Raw genomic sequence first — 16,626 nt, 5'->3', positions numbered from 1 at the left:
ATTCAGTGAAGTGGCATGTGTCTGTCACGTGTCTTTGAACATATATGAGGTAAATATCAGGTGCACAGAAAGGCTGCAGACTGGATGGTTCGGGAATGTCCAAGTAACTGTAATTGCTGTTAATATTTGACAATTGTTCATCAAATCATTGGATGTGTTTATGAGATCCACCAGCAAACAGGTTTCTGCATCCCTGGACACAGTTACAAGGTGTTTGCGAGGCTGTGTATGCAGTTGGCTTCCGAGACAGGATCACTAGCAGTGGGTATTGTGATGCTAAGCAAGAGCAAGAGTCTCCTTTGTCTGCAAGCACAAGCTGTTCTGGAGTCAGTTATGGACGGAGGAGGAGACTTGGGTCTGATGTGTATTCATACATTCTCTTTGTTCTGACCAAGGCTTAGGAGAAGGAGAGCTGACGTCGAGCCTCGGAGAGAGAGAGATGATTTATAACGTCTCATTTTAAATAAGATATTCAACACAGATTAGGTTTGTTTGAATTTGTCACTATTAAGATAATTATATATAATCACTTTTATCAGGCAGTTTATTCAAGGCTGTTTGTTTAAATAACGTTTTCTTTGTGCAAATACATTTCATTTATAGGAAGTCTTATCTTTCTCCCTCTCCCACCCATACACACCCACACAGAAAACATGAACAATTTGTTATTATTGCACAATTTCTTATGTTGGATTTTTCACTGACATATTGGCATTTTTGCGCTGAAATAAATTTCCTACCTAATTTCCTTGAGAGACTATGTGATTGCATTGCACACACAAGATAATCAAAGCAAAACATCAGGATTAGCTTTTTCCGCCAGCAGATCCTCCACTACATTAAAAATCTAAAAATGTCCACCGTCTCCCCATAACCAACAGTGGCTGAGCCCATTCTACTGGATCTCACGACCAATACAAGGACAGAGTTCTATTGCTTCCCCGACAAAAGCACAGCACATTTGTTAAAAACAATAACAGAAGCCCCTCTCATTAGTGTGCCCACAGCAGCACTGCACGCAGAATAACTCCCTGGTTCATTACTAGTTTTTTGTTCTCACTAAACCCATTAGTCTGAATTCAGTGTATTTTGTCAGTTGAACGCAAGATCATGAATGCAAATTACAAAAGTTATTTTGCAATACGCGAATCTGGTATAAAAATGACACAGGAGAAATATGCTTCCTGTGCACAGCTGGGGTACGATCAGAATAGTACTCCACTCATTTGGAGTAATAGTCTTCAGTTATATCACCTGCCCGTACCAAAACATACAATGCAGAAAAACAATCATCTTTGGCAACTGAGTCCTCTCATCCTGGAGAGTGGTCAGAGTCAGCAGTAGAGGGCCATGCTGGGGCTCTGGTACAGGTACATGTAGCCATCGCAGAAGAGTCGCTTTGCCACGCCTTCCATCTGCCGAGGTGCCTGATTGGCCAGCTCAGCGAGGGGCATGGAGAGATAGCGTCCCACTTCTGGGCATGCTTTAACCTCAGGGATGTTGAAGCCGTCTCGCTCACCTGTGAATTGGAGTGAATGCAAAGTGAAGCAGTGAAACATGGACAAGCTTGCAAAAGATAAACATGCAAAGATGTAAAACACAAACAGCGCAAATCCCTCATATTCCTATTAGAAATAACATTATATAAAAATTAATATACATACAGAACACACACACACACACACACACACAGGTGTACTTTACACCTGGCAGAGTATGGCCCCACAAAATGGAAACTCACCTTGTCGGTCAGCCATGCTATCAAAAAAAATCCAGTCCGTCGCCTTTGGTCCATGTTTGACAAAGGAGACATAGTGACTGGTCTCTATGCAGAGCACAGCAAACAGCTCCAGCTTTTCACGTGGTGGGATGTAGGGATGTCGCCGGTGAGAGAAGCCCTCGGGAAGCTTCAAGGAGGTGGGCGTGTGACCCCGCCGACAGGGGTGGTTGTGGACCTGAGTGTGACATTTACATGCAGAACAAATATGAACGAGAGATAAAAAAAACATTCTGCCTGTTAATTAAAATTGATGGAGGAATAAATAAGTCTCTGGGGAAATTTTATAACAGAAATGGTGTTCATTTATTCAGTGTGGAATGAGACAAGCAGAGAGACACATACAGTCACCTACCTGAGTTGAACACTTCTCACAGAAATGTTTGAATCCTGTACTGCTAAAAACCGACTCTCCAAGGCATCCCGAACACTCCACATATGCCAGCTCACCACAGATCAAACACTGCTGAGGACCTGAAACAACACAAACAACTCCACGTAAGCAGGAACACAGTCACGATTAGAAGGACAGTGGTGACGTCAAGACAGGCCTACCATCAGACAGGAGCGCAGTGATGTCCAGCTCTAGAGAGGGAATGATTTTAGGGAACATCTTAAACTGTTTTCCAGAGCGAGGCATGGTGAGGATGAGGCAAGAGGGGACCTGATTTCACAGAGACAGGATTAGGTGGGACGTGTGAGGAAGACTGTAATGTTGAACTAAAACCTGAACATGTGAACTCATATAATAGAATTCTTAGACATGTGAAAATGATAATCGATAATGTTGGGATTAGAATGCCCCCCGAAAGTTTCACATTCAAAATATGCTCAAACCACAGAAAAGCAAACCAGAAAAGTAGGGCTTCATACCGAAGTTCCTAATAACTTACTTTAATCTTTCATATTTTAATGGTAGAACTGCTGCTATTGGAAAGTCTTAAAAATAAAGAAGTACTTAAACGTCTCCTGGCAGTCGTGTTGGTGAGCAGATGAACAGCTCCATCTACAGGGCTGCTTTTCTGATACTTCCATTACTAGAACGGACAAAATGGCGCACAGCACACACAAACGGGAAGCTCACCTCTGCTAGTCTGAGAGCACAGTTGTGGAAGGACTGTTCCAGCAGCTGCTGCACAGTGGGTAGAATCAGGCAGTTGTTGTAGTCCACAAAGATTTGGTAGAAGTAGCTCGATTCTACTGTTCCTGCTCTGCCTTTTGTCGGACTGCACGACTGCCTTTAGAGACCAGCATTGAAAACGCACTCAGATGAGAGCCCTTAATAAACAAATATGGATGTTTTGAGGTGCACAGGCGAGGAATGGGAGACAGCTGGCCTGATGTCATGCTTACAGTTTGAGGGGTGGCTCCAGTGACAGAACATCTTGCATGATGAGAGTGAGAAACTCCTCTGGATCTAGACACATGCAGACAGGCAAGCTATTCTGCAGATGCTTCTACGCCTCTGTGTGTTGGGATTTCTTTAACAGCTTTCAAAAATGTGACTCTTATCTGTGATTTGACTTAACTGGTTAAATACATGGTTGAACGGTTTATCTAAGTAGTCCTTAATAATAAGTACAATATGCTGAATAATACAGAATTACATTACATAAGATTACTGGTTACATTATTAGGAACACCTAATCTATTAATATGTTAACGTCTTATTATTATGGATTATAATATATAATATCTTTAAAATATACGCATTTTATAACTGTAAAACAGCACACTACATCTTTGCATAAATTGCTGGGTTACAGTTTCTTACTCTACACCTTATAAATTAGTGTATTTTTCAGTTGTATAAGTAATGTTGCTTGATTATGTGATGACCTTATCGGGGACAAAACGTCTTCAGACTGGTGTGATGGAACCAGTCACAAGAACCAAACCCAAAAATCCAGCAACTTTGCAACACCCTTCATAACAAGTAAATACAGCAAGTACGGGGCCACTTTCCCAGGCTCATATTAATCCTTGGCTTATGCTAAAATGGTTTTCGAACTGAAGGTTGGCATTGGCAATGCAATGTTGTTCTCCTGGATAAACAGGAAGAACAAGGCCACAGGAGCGCCATGCTTACGACTGCCAGGTGCACACGTAACGTAATGCAAAACATATACAAGGCAAAAGACTGAAAACATTAAATATAAATATACTTCAGAGCAGAATGAAACAATCCATTTAAATTAAAAATAAATGCAGCATTAGTAATGTGTTACTAATCATTTAAAAAATGACGCATTGTGCGTGTGGTGTCCGTTTTCGTGACTACCTTTCTCGTCCGTGGTGTAGCTAGGAGAATGTCCACGAGCCTGCAGGAGCTGACGGAGCTTCATCACACTTCGGGCAGCCACGAAGCCCTCGCTGAAAACCCAGACACACATGCACACAACACCACTACACTCCGCTCCAATAATGCCTCGCTGGACAGATTACCAGAAATGTATGGGGCCCATGACATTTTCTGTAATGTTTTAATATATATGAGATGTTTCTGTCCCAGCTGAAATCTCTCCCCTCTCTCCACACAGGGTATACATAGGCTTTGTAAAACCGATTTGAGAACTATTGCCTTGGTGATATGGGTGTGAAGTGCCCAATATTTACCGACGCAGCGGACACACGATGTCCCTCAGAATGATTCTTTGGATGGGTTCATCGCGCTCTCTAATTCTTTTAAACAGGAGAGAGTCTACCACCGATGAACAGGAAAACAAACTAGAACAGAGACAAATGGCTGCAAGTAGTAAAGATGTGTCCAAATGTAATGGTGTCCATGAATTACATAGTACCATTTTCCATTAAATAAACCCTAATCATATAGAGTACATCATGAAACTGAAAATCATTTCATAAGCAGTGTATGGAATAAAGCCATGAATGCTAAAACGCAGGCACAGACAATAGTGGTGCGGCACTAGTTTAAAATATTACAACACGACAGGATTCGTAACATGGTTTATCGGGAACATTTTCCTACAAACAATAGACTTCATAAAACTTCAAAATAGTCTTCTGCTTGATCTCTAGCCTTTAGAGATGGAGCCAACCTGAAAAGGGCGGAGTCCATGTAGCAGGAGTTACAGTGACCCTGAATGCCCTTCATCTGGCCAATCAGGACCCTCCTCACGTCCTCAGATACAACAGGTGGAACATTCTCCTGTGGAGCCTGCCAGTCGTGATCTGTAACACACAAACAGACATTACACAGCACCCCTTTTCTTATATATAGTGGTATGTATGATTGCTTTGAGAAAAAAAATGTGGAATTTATGTACCAAAATGTCTTTTTGCTGCAGTCTCGCCCAGAAAACGAGGACAGGGGCGGCAAGAGGAGAGCTTAAGAAAGAGACCACGCTTGGCAGGACATGTAAAATACCGCACATTTCTGAATGTGCCATCACTCACCCCACAGTCCTCTTCCTATAACAAAGTAAAAGACTTAAGAAATGACAAAGAAATAATGTAACAGGTACAGAGACAAGTGGAGACATACAGCACAATAAAATACATGACAGAAATTATGCTATTGAATCAGGGGCCATTTCCAAAAGGTAGTCCATTTCCCAGTGTCACCAGTAGAGGTCACTGTTTGTTTTTACCAGTTCCAGCCCAACTCTGGTGTCATTTGATCCAGATAAAGAGCCAATCCAGCGTACGGTTCCATAGACGGGTCCTTTAGCAAGATCCACCTCTACCATGGATCCCACTTCTATGGACACACGATGACCCAGATCATTTGCTATTTCTGGACTTTCAGAAAAGTCAATCTTTTCTGTTTCACCTGAGAACAACAACAACAACAAAACAAGCAAAACACACATTAAAGCCAAGGAACAAGAGTGTAAAGCATTTATATTCAGTGTATCATCCCCTTCATTCCAAAAAGATAATGTGTTAAAATAGTATTTATTATTTGTGTTACGTTTGACCTATACAAAAACAGATTTTGCCTTTCACCTTTATTCAAATCTGATTCTTTTATAATACAAGCCAAAGAAATCTTCATCTCTCCTCCCTCTCTCCCATTTTCATCCATGTCCTGTTAAGAGAAAACGAGTGTGAAACGAGTTGCACGAAAACCAGTGGCGAGACTTCCAGCATGCTCACACAGTTCCAACTGTTATACAACATACATGTGATAGTAGGAAGCAATTGTGCTTATGAATGAGCTGACAGAATGTTCTATGGGAAAATCTAAGTGGTACTTCATATGCCAATGGCTTACCGTTGAGATCAGGACCATGCCCATTTCACGATCTATCTCCAAAACCATACCATGGAACAATTTGTCGTCAATAAAATAGGTTACACGATCACCCACAGCCAGCTGCTCTGTGGGCTGTTCATAGAGGCCAGACTGAGGTGCTGTAGAGGCACTGGATGGTTTGGCATGCAGAGGTTTGATTCTGTTGAAGGGGGCAAAAATGCCACAGTCCTTTGGACACTGAAAGAAGGTTTTGAAGTGGTAGTCTCCACTGTTCTGGCCTTTACCCCTGTCTTGTCCCTGACAAAAGTACAGTTAAACAATTTAGTGACTGTGGTTTTACTCACTGACACACACACACACACACACACACACACACACACACACACACACACACACACACACACACACACACTCAAAACCTTACCTGCAATTCAACTCCAAAAAACACTGCCCCTATAGGATCTCCATACCATGGCTCTGTAAGTCTGCCGATGTATCTAACGACACCTTTGAGCCACTCCCCATTCAGCTCCACTGTGACTTCAGAACCGACATTCAAGCTCAGTGCTCCCTTCAAGCACTGTTCCAGCTCAATTTCCTTCCATCTCTCATCATCTGTCCCCAGAGCTAACAGTAAGGCTGTCTCTTCTTCTGTCAGTTCCCTCAGTTCATCTGGTGACAACTTATGTTCAAACACAGAGCCTACATATGTAACAGGTACATCTTTGTTCTTTGAATTATTTTGTAGAGAGTATCGGTTCTCATTTGTGTAGCAAATGCGGCCTCCTCTGCACCAACTGTATGAAGTATTTCGAATAGTGATGAAGTAAATGTTTTTGTCACTGGAGGCCATTCCTGGAAGTTGGTACCTGTAAAATAAATAAACAATAATAAAAAGTTGATATACTATGCCATGGTTTAACTGATTTACAGTTATTTATTTATATGTTAGAACTGGTTTACATTAATACCAAAGTAGACATAGTTAACGTTAGCTGCTCTAAGGATGCTTCCTCTTTCTGACTCGTGTTTGTTTTTTTTTTAAGAATACAGCATAGATAAAAGTGAAAGCATAAAACGCAGAACTAATTAGATAATAAGCCTGTCTGTGAAACCTACACAGCAAAACGAACAAGTCGACAAGTCATTATGACATTAAATTAGCTGGCTAAATAATTGTGTCAAAAAGTAAGTAATCAAAAATATCCCACTTTACAACTGTTGTTATTACAGAAGCTAGAGTCTCTGTCGAGTTCAGTCCGCTTTCGGTTTGCTCAATGTGTAAACGTCTTCGAAGAGCGAGAGTTCAAACAGTTTAAACCTCATAGTGATATATTTCCAGTCCTTTAACACTACACATCAGTGGGAAAACTCTCAAATACACACATTCACAAAACATGTAACACTCCTATTCGTTGTAAAGCACTCTAACAAGCTGCAGTCCCCGTGTCAGTAATGTTCAGCACACTCGCACCGAACTCAGCGATATTTAATCTATATACAATAACACACACCGTTTGTATTGCGCGAGCAGCTTATAGATCAGCGAACGGAGACGTCATGTGACGCAGCCCGGCGGCCGTGCTTTCGCGTCATCAAAATGCGCACTCTATCTCTGTCGCGAGTTTAATACGATTATTTTTGCGATTCCAATATGGCGGAGCGCGCAGCTTTGGAAAGGGAAATCGAGGAGTTACAAAGTGAGTGATTTAGCCAGCTGTTCTAGCTGGTGGTAGCTTTGTGTCTTGTGTCTCGATTACTGTTTCATTGAAACCTCACCTTCCTATTTTTTAAAATGTAGCCGCCACCTGTCGTTATGTGTGTTAGCTCACCTGGCTAACTATCCTAGTTAGCTAATTAACTATCGTCTTGGGTACCAAAAACAACAGGATGGTTAACAAGTGTGCAAAATATGTCACGAGTTCTTCCGATACCTGTGTTTGTTTTAACTATGGTTCATAACAGCGACTGGGATTGTTCTGTTGAACTAATAACAATTTTATTTAGTGTGCCTGGACTTAGTGTTTACCTAATCCAAACATTGTTTTATAGTGTCACTATGATTCCTAGTCATCTAATCCAAATATTATTTTACAGATCTTATTATGGACCACAAGAGAGTTCATGGCGATGCCCCATCAAGCTCGGCTCAGTGGTTTTCTTCTAGATGTAATCAAGGTGGAGGTCGAGGGTCCAGCCTCTGTTATAATCAGTCGCTTTCAGGTCAACACCAGCCTCATAGCCATCACACTACCAGATACTGGAGAAAAACGTACTCCCTTAACAACAAGACCACCAGACCTCATGAAAAGGTGGTCTCACAGTTTTCTAACTCTAATCTGAACAAAACTCAGCAAACGAGACCTGTAGCTTCTGGTACTTCCTCGCTTGAGGGAGGCAGAAATGTCACAGGCATCGTTAAAGTGGCAGCAGAGTCACAGAGCTGCAGGCGTAGCACAGCACCTTCATGCACCGTGAGTGGAAACGCCTCGTCTTCAGAGAGTAACAGACCCCCAGTCAACAGTGTAAACAGGACAGTATTGAAATCAACAAGGCCTAAGGGTGGAAATGTAGACCTGGCAAAGACTGCTTCAGCAATGGATAGTACACAGTTCTGTCTTCTAAACAATGCAAAAGTACAAGCGGCATCCCAAAGTGCATCGACCATGGTTAGTTGCAGAGATACCTTATCTGCCTCTTCATCCAAGGAGACTAGTGCCTTCAACACAAGAGACACTTTGGCACAGCCGCCCATGAACTCGCATGTCACCAGTAGCAGTTTAGCCAGTAGGACTGTGATAATGGCCCCAAGTGACTCTTCTGCCCAGGCTCCTGCTCCATTGGTTCGCTCTAGTGCATCAAACCTCAGACCTAAGAGAGCTGCAGGAGTGCAGGTGGCAACATCTTGCTCTTCCCACGGGAGATCCCGGTTTATTTGGGTGAAATGTGAAGGGACAGGGTTTAGCCAGCCCAAGCCAGCCACCCGCTCTGCTGGGCATTCTCCTAACTCTGCCCCGGCTGCTTCTACTGGGGTTGCTAACATTAAGCAGGCCATTAGCTCCAACAAGAAGCCCCATCGCAGGCCTGGTCTTTCCCCCGGTGCCCCTAAGACCTCTGCATACTCTTGGGTGTCCTCGTCCTGCTCCATGACAACAGTCGCCAAAGCGGCGTCCCTAGCCAAACTGCCAAACAAGCCACCCAGAGCTATCAAGATGCCATGCAAAGTGGGAAAAGAGGGACTAGAGGGTGCCAAGAAATTAGCGTTTGTTCCTCTCATGACGCCAAAGCGTGCTAAAGCTAGTGGAAACACCCCCACATCTCAAGTCAACCACACCAGTCGCTATTGCTGGAAGGCAGCCGTGCAGAACCCGTCCCAGGGTGTCGGCACTTCCACCTCAAAATGTTCCCAAAAGGCGTCTGTGTATCAGTGGACTGCCCAAAAACGGGACCCGGGCTCGAGCCTTGGACCGCTCTCATCCCGAGTCCAGCACAGCTCTCCCACCCCCCCTCTCCCTGGAGGTGGCATCATGCTCAGGAGTAGAACCACCATCAACAAGAAATACAGCAGTGGGTAAGAACCATACCAAAAGCATTTGGCTCTCTTTACTATATTAGTTCTTTCCCCACATCATTGTCCTGAACAGATGAGGACTGGTTATGAGAGTTTACATTTTAAAGCAAAACAGAGATTCCACAACAGGCTTGGTAGAATCAGTACTTGTGTCACTGGTGGCCATTCGCTGCTGTATCAAGCTTTTATTCTTGGAACATTATCGAGGTTGATGTTTGTTTGACATCTGCTTGTGTTTTGTTGAGCATGAAGGAGAATGTGATGTCCTGTCCTTTGTAGCCGTGTTCTTTCAGGGTTGGAATAGAAGCACTGACCACCATGCATTCATTCAACACACTATTTTCACACCTCAAGCTGAGTGTGTGAACATTTGAGTGAGTTTCTGCTTAGTCTAGTTATGAAGTAGGTACAATAGATACTTGTGATGGCACGACATCATCATTTAAAAGGCCCTGCTGGGCAACACACAATGATTTGTCAGTGTGTGTTTGTCTGGACGGTTGACTTCTGTGATGTTATATGGTGGTACAGCTGGGCCATGATCATTTCTGTGTGTCTGTGTTAATGTAGTGGTTCTCAGGCATGAAATCTTGCACTACTGCCCCAATCCTGGATTGTTTGCACTAAACCCCTTTCCAAAGGTTAAAAAGCACCATTTGATGTTTTGAAAATTTCAGTTATTATCTGCCTGGGCAAGCTGTGTAATCTCTATGGTAAAAAATGTCCCTCTTTTTTATTAGAAGCAGTGCTTGGTGACAACACACACCAGCAAATCTTATAGATTTCATGACAATATAGAAGGATTTAAAGAACTATGCTACATGGACCTTAAAATCAATAATAAGAAGCTACATTTGTATTAATGTTTTATTTTTATTAATTTGCTTTCTAAGAATGAAGAAATGCTTGCTATAACACTGATATGACACTAAGGGACAAATTAACTTGGTATTAAGTCATCACCCTGGTTTATAGTATTTGACTCTGATTGTTCAATAAGTTGTTTGTTAATTATTATAGTACTTTATAATGTAGATATGTCAGAAGCCTGTAATATGCAGATGAGCCCTCCAACCAATTATATAAATGATTCTTGCATACTCACCAACATGTCCCTAATGTGCTCCAATGCATATTACAATTTGAGAGCCTTGTGAAGGTGAGTTAGTGTATTTTCCTAATTAGTTCTACATAGATACCTGCCAAAGTTTTTGCAGACCACAATAAGAAGCGACAAGAACTGGCCACCAGATGGCAGCATTACACTATGCTTGCATTTAAGGGCATTGTTTCAGAAAATAAAGAACCAAATAGACAAGTGCCTGATTTAGAAGCATCAGACATGTTTATCCTTCCTCCTCTCAGCAGTCTTACTCCAGAGAGGAGGTCCAGTCTGAGCGTGGTGACCGTGAGGAGTCGCTATTCGATGCGCAGGAGAACACACACTCCTGTCAAGTCCCCGAGCGGTGGCAGACGAGGTCAGGCCAGAGTGCTTGTGTCTTATGGCAGACACAAGCTCCGCCTCTCCTCCTCCTCCAGCCCCGCCCCTGCTGCATGGAGTCCCAAAACAGGTAAGGCTGTGCGACCTAATTTTGGAAAATATTAAAACATGGGTCATCGTTACTACGTTTAAACAAGAAAATTTCTGATTAACATTTTGCTTTGATTCATGTTAATAAAGAAATCATCTTCAAGCTAGACGGGTTACTTCCTTTGCACTTTAATGAACAGGCCGTGAATTGTATGGACGTTTACAGGCCGGACATTATGGACAGCTGCTTTGTCATTTGTCGAGGCGTCAAAACGTGCCCTTTCAGCACAGCCTGTGTCCACACGTCGCCCTCCTGTAAGCGCAGCTGTGGTGTGTTGGTCTGTATGTGAGTGTGTGTGTGTGTGTGTGTGTGTGTGTGTGTCTCATCAAGGCTGTCTCCATCTCGGCACTCCCTCACACCTCCAGTATATTTTGCCAGTGTGCAGTATCACAACACAAGGAGAGTACTGATCACAGTACATAGAGTGACATTCAGTTGCCCAGTAACACTCCAAGCTGACTTAAAATAATGGTTTCTACTTTTGATGGGGTTGTTTCCCCTTACATGAGCAGTTTTCCGTCACCTATGTCTGTATGTGTGGAGACATAAGGTAGACAGGCGTCGCTGTGTCCTAGTTGTGTCTCTGTGAGTCAATATCTTGGATGGATCTCTTCTGGAAAACACTTCATGTCTCCATCTCCCCTTTCCCTGAGCGATACAGACTCTCCTGACACCCTCTGTGACTAATTGGCGTAATGAGCAATTAGCACAAAACAATCACTGGAAATTTAATTAACTCTGTTTGTATCCCATGTGTTACCGTGGAAACCCCAAACTGGGGCCTGATTTGAGTATATGGATAAGGTTTAGGTCATGTTTTCCGATAAATAAATAAATAAAGGGTTGGAAGTCTGGGAGGAGAAGCTTAAAGCTGCCTTATGAAATAGTTAAGAATAAGCTTCCTTGTAGCAGGATTGACCACTAGAGGTCAGCGTTTCACCAGGAGCTGTCATTGGAGAGCCATACGTGCTGGTGTGTGCTCTGTGTATTGGTAGAAGGGTCCTGGGCGGGGAAGGAGGTGGGGGTTAATTAATTGTCCAGTCCGGCCATGATGGCGTACATGTGCCGATAGTGGGTAATTTGCAGCAATGGCACGCTGAATGTAGCTACGCTATCAAACCCTGCCAGTGCTCGCACTCAGTAGATAAAAAGGAGCTAATGCATAATTATCCTTTTGCAAATTGGATTGTTTTAACGAACTGGAGAATATAGGCACAACGTGATGGAAAGCAATCACTGTTTTTACAGCCACCCCCGCCCGCTCAGATAGTGGTGGAGCGGGTCGGCCCATCTCTGTGTAATCGCTGCCGTTCTGTTCCGCACGCGTCCGACACGCTTGCGCACTGAGCCTCACCGCTCTAGTGACTCCGCTGTCCTGTGTCACACCGATCTCACCCTTTACTCCTCACTCTCTCACTCTCTATCTCTCTCTCTCACTCTCACTCTCTCTCACTCTCTCTCACTCTCACTCTCTCTCACTCTCGCTCTCTCTCTCTCACTCTCTCTCACTCTCACTCTCTCTTTCTCTCTCACTCTCTCTCTCTCTCTCTCTCTCTCTCTCTCCTCCCTGCAGTTATGTGGTGTTATTTGTCAGGTTTAAGGTGAAGCTCCTCTGAGGCGAAAGAGGAGGAGTGTGTGAAGGAGTGGAAGGAGAGATAGAGGAGGAGGAGGGGGGGCTGGTTGGGGAGGGGGAGTCATATGGGCTCGCCAGAGGGACTCTGTGCAGAAGATAAGAGTGGCTAATAAAGACCAAATTGAATTACTAATGACTAGAAAGAGGGCAGCTGTGTTAAAAATGGCGACTAACCACTTCTCGTCACCGTCATGATCACCACTGCGTGACATCTCTTAATTTTCTCTCTGATGACCCCCACCACCACCACCCACCCATCCACCCACCAAGTCTCTTAGCCTCTCTCTCCAACCCTGTTTACTGTGGCTGGTTGGTTATCTGCAGGGGGATTTAAAGGGGCATAAACCTAAGTGAGCAGTTAGGGACGTAATGAATCGCGGGCGGGAGAGAAGTGCCTCGATAATCCCATAAAGTGAATAAACGACAGAAGAGTGCAATACAGAGGAGATGAGGAGAGAGAGGAGGAGGAGGAGGAGGAGGAGGAGAGAGGAGCACCTGATGGGGCCTCCAGCCCTGGAACAGACGTTTGGCCCCAGACTGTTCTTCAGAATAGATGCTACGTGCACAGAGGATCCATCTGGGTGGTGTGCTGAGATGTTACTTCTTAGCACACGCTCATGCGATATTTGTTTGGCTCTTCGCTGGTGTTTTTATACCCAACACGTCTGCCTGCTGCATCTCAAGGTTTTGCGTAGTTGGCAGTTCCAATATCTTATCTATGTACACGTGTGCTTGTGTATGTACATATGTGCTTTGTCTAGTTGTACACGATATCACAGTCTGTGCCAATTAGAGATGAGTATTTAGAAGCTGAATCCAATGAGAATTAAGGAAAGATACATTGCACAAATAGCCTTTTGTTTTGTGCTGACCCAAGGGATGGGTGTGTGTGTGTGTGTGTGTGTGTGTGTGTGTGTGTGTGTGTGTGTGTGTGTTTGCAGGCCACTCTTCCATGTGTTTGTATGTTTACCGGTTGCTCTTCCTTGTGTTTGAGTGATCAACCTCAGTGAGAGCTATCATGTCTTTATTTGGTCTGAAGTCTCTCCCCACATCTCTCTACCCCATCTTTCATACCCTTAAATCTGCGCACAAGTGTTTTTTTCTTCCTGCGTGTAAATCATACCTGCATGTGTCTGCGAGCACGCTTGCGCACACACACACGCACACCCGGACATAAATGTTGACCAGGCTGGGCATCACTACTCTTAAACAGACTGTGTGACAGAACAGCCCCCACCCCCCCCAGCTGTGCCCGTGGCCATGTCCAGGGCTCCTGTTTCAGCCCAGGCGTTGATGTGCTTCTTTATTTGCCCATAAATCAGCGCCGCGCCGTCTCTGCTCCGACCCGGCAGCTCCTTCCCACCAGCAGGGGCCACAGCCGCACGCCGGGGGCCGCACGCCTGGGGCCGCACGCTGGGGGAAAGGTGTTCAAAGTCGGCCTGGCAAGTAGCCGGATTAAAACAAGGAAGCATTTCAGCAGGCTGCGTAGCCTTCGGTTAGGGTCGTTGACACCGAAGGGCCACATTTAGCCACTTCTAAATCTCAATTAAGCGATTGGCACCCTTGTTTTAGGACCCTTGTGCTGACGAGGCATCTGCCCCAGGTCTCTTTGTTTAACTGGGTGGACAGTAGAGGGCACCACACAATGTTTACTGTGGCTTTGATCAGACACTTGGCCCTAAGTCACGCTGAAGGCCGCAGACAGACCTTGCCTTTACTAAACCATCTTCCCTTATCAGTCAGATTTTCACGTCGTCTTGGTGGTGTAGCCGAGATCCTTGTGGTGGTGGGATATCTACTCTGTTAGGTTGAGACAGGTTTTCCACCAGAAGGTCCTGGCCCTGAGCTGACTGCACACAGCTACTGCTTATGTGAGGTTCTCAGCATCGCCATATTGGGCTATAAAGTCCTGAGAAGCACATATGGTGTAATGGAGATCCACCAGAGCGTCTGCAGGACGTCTCACCGTCTCAGGCTGCAGAGCTGGTGTGTTTTCTTCAGCGTTGCCACTGAAAGGCAAAAACGTGCCCCTGTGCAGCCTAACCCTAACCCTAACCCTTAGCATGACTTGTGCACGTTTATTGTGCATGTCTGAACATGTTTATTCATAACCTTGTTGAACGTGTGTGTGTGTGCATATGTGTGTGTGTTATATATATTGTCTCTCCGTCTCCGTCTACCTATAACTGTAAGACCCAGTGGGTCAGTCCCTCTCCTTCTCTCCTTATGTGGTTTATTTATTTTGGTTTGTTTTTTGGCATCGCTGGCTAGTTCGCACCTCCTTTGATTTCTGCCACTCTTCCCTTCACAATGTTGTCGCTCCCTCGCTCCCTTCTCCTCTTCTCCCTTCCCTAATTCTGCCCTACGTCTTTACATACGTATTGCCTTACTAAGGAAGTAACCCTACTCGGGCCGTGTAACATATACCCTATTTATGACAAATGCATGTCTCCAGGCCCGAGAGGATTTGAGCAGTGTGAGAGTCTGTTGGCCACGGGAGTGTGGACTATTCACTCCGCACTTCAATCAGCTGCTAGTCCACATACCTCCCTACTAAGAAGTGTAAAACTCTGGTTTCCCTAAACTAAGTCCTGCTTACACACACACACACACACACACACACACACACACACACACACACACACACACACACACACACACACACACACACACACACCCTTTACCTTAATTCAGTGTGTGAGGTCCTCTGGTGGACTGTTATGCAGTGCAACGCCATTTGTTGATATTGTGTTGAAAAGCCTTACCAAAGCCCTCTACTGTGTGTGCTGTTACACATGTGCACATTTATTACCCTTGAGGTTTATGAACCCTAGTAGATTATTATTATTATTATTATTATTATTATTACTATTATTATTAGTGGTGAATTGATAGCGGAAAAACATAGTGGCTATTCTGATCAATCGGTGGATCAGCAATTTAATCAGATTTATTCTAAATGTGGTCCTTCTTGTTGGTCAGTTAATTTGCATTTGAACCGCTAGCACATTGTTTAAGGGCGGGGCTTGGGAGTAAGGTTGGGATGATGCATGCGTGTGATTGGTGGAATACTCAGCAGCTATGTCTGGGAGTAGTTAGCATGGACTGAAAACATGGCTTCCTACTGTTTTAATGAATAATGTGCGTGAACTTTAACCCTACCTTTTGATAACAAACACCTAATTTATGTGCTGCAGTGCTCATAGCCCAGACACCATTTTATAGAACATTAATGCTCATTGGTCTCTCTTAACCCTTTCCTTATCATTGTTCTCAAAAATACTAATATTACTGATATTAGCATTTCAAAACGACCCATAATTATCAGAACGTAGGGCTTGTAGAGTGATGGGTCTTGGATACTTGAATAATTAGGTTTATATCACCACAGTGAGACACAACTACTTGTAACCTGTAGCGGGAGGTGTATGTCGTGCTTCTGTAGTCCTTCTTAACGTGAGGTCAGGAGGCCTACTCTGAGCTGTGGCCTCAGGCCTAATCCAGCACTCTCCCCGTCACCCTCGCTGTCTTCTCCTCTCACCTCACTCTCTCCTGTGTAGTTCATTTGTAGACTGACTGCCTTGTGCTAGACTAACGCTCGTGCTGAAAAACCCATATGCAAGCAATCTGTATGCCTGTATGCAAGCAAATGTCTGTTTGCCTGTATGCAAGCAAATGTCTGTATGCAAGCAAATGTCTGTATGCCTGTATGCAAGCAAATGTCAGCAATCTATAGATCAGTATAGTGTCCTGACTGTTCCTTGCTGCATGCCAGTATCCAGTCACACATTTAGCATGAACTCTCCTTTTTGGCTCTGAACTGTTCCACCCAGC

At 44.2% G+C, this 16,626-nt stretch overlaps 2 protein-coding genes across 4 annotated transcripts in view; one reads left to right on the top strand and one right to left on the bottom strand.

The window, feature by feature from the left end:
• Positions 1 to 526: 526 nt before the first annotated feature.
• On the bottom strand, positions 527 to 7,490 carry cyldl (cylindromatosis (turban tumor syndrome), like). 2 transcript variants are annotated; one of them, XM_077014901.1, is made up of 15 exons: positions 7,383 to 7,490; positions 6,421 to 6,865; positions 6,015 to 6,293; positions 5,747 to 5,828; positions 5,389 to 5,570; positions 5,065 to 5,209; positions 4,837 to 4,969; positions 4,394 to 4,504; positions 4,059 to 4,150; positions 3,131 to 3,194; positions 2,862 to 3,015; positions 2,333 to 2,441; positions 2,133 to 2,251; positions 1,742 to 1,955; positions 527 to 1,519 (listed from the first exon to the last, which is right to left on the bottom strand). In XM_077014901.1, coding segments are annotated over exons 1-15 (2,316 nt in total). In that variant the 5' UTR covers positions 7,385 to 7,490; the 3' UTR covers positions 527 to 1,334. The 2 variants fall into 2 exon arrangements, with proteins under 2 accessions (XP_076871016.1, XP_076871017.1); XM_077014902.1 differs by having other exon boundaries at positions 7,208 to 7,473.
• Positions 7,491 to 7,605: 115 nt separating this feature from the next.
• zc3h3 (zinc finger CCCH-type containing 3) overlaps positions 7,606 to 16,626 on the top strand; it is a 56,968-nt gene continuing 47,947 nt past the window's right edge. Inside the window, exons 1-3 of one of the 2 annotated variants that reach the window (XM_077014900.1) lie at positions 7,606 to 7,696; positions 8,094 to 9,567; positions 10,936 to 11,138. In XM_077014900.1, the coding sequence (XP_076871015.1) occupies positions 7,651 to 7,696; positions 8,094 to 9,567; positions 10,936 to 11,138 (1,723 nt within the window). In that variant the 5' untranslated portion in view covers positions 7,606 to 7,650. Of the gene's footprint in view, positions 7,697 to 8,093; positions 9,568 to 10,932; positions 11,139 to 16,626 lie in introns of both variants that reach the window. The other variant, XM_077014899.1, reaches the window with a different exon arrangement.

The sequence above is a fragment of the Brachyhypopomus gauderio genome, chromosome 8 (assembly GCF_052324685.1).
Source record: "Brachyhypopomus gauderio isolate BG-103 chromosome 8, BGAUD_0.2, whole genome shotgun sequence".
NCBI classification, from domain to species: Eukaryota; Metazoa; Chordata; class Actinopteri; order Gymnotiformes; family Hypopomidae; genus Brachyhypopomus; species Brachyhypopomus gauderio.
The sequence above is the reverse complement of the archived record's forward strand: the minus strand, read 5'-3'. Positions and strand labels throughout refer to the sequence as shown.

Coding starts and splice junctions, on each gene's coding strand:
- cyldl (XM_077014901.1), bottom strand. Junction 5,571..5,746: donor AGAATCAGATTTGAATAAAG/GTGAAAGGCAAA, acceptor TGTTGTTCTCAG/GTGAAACAGAAAAGATTGAC. Junction 4,970..5,064: donor TGCAGCAAAAAGACATTTTG/GTACATAAATTC, acceptor TGTGTGTTACAG/ATCACGACTGGCAGGCTCCA.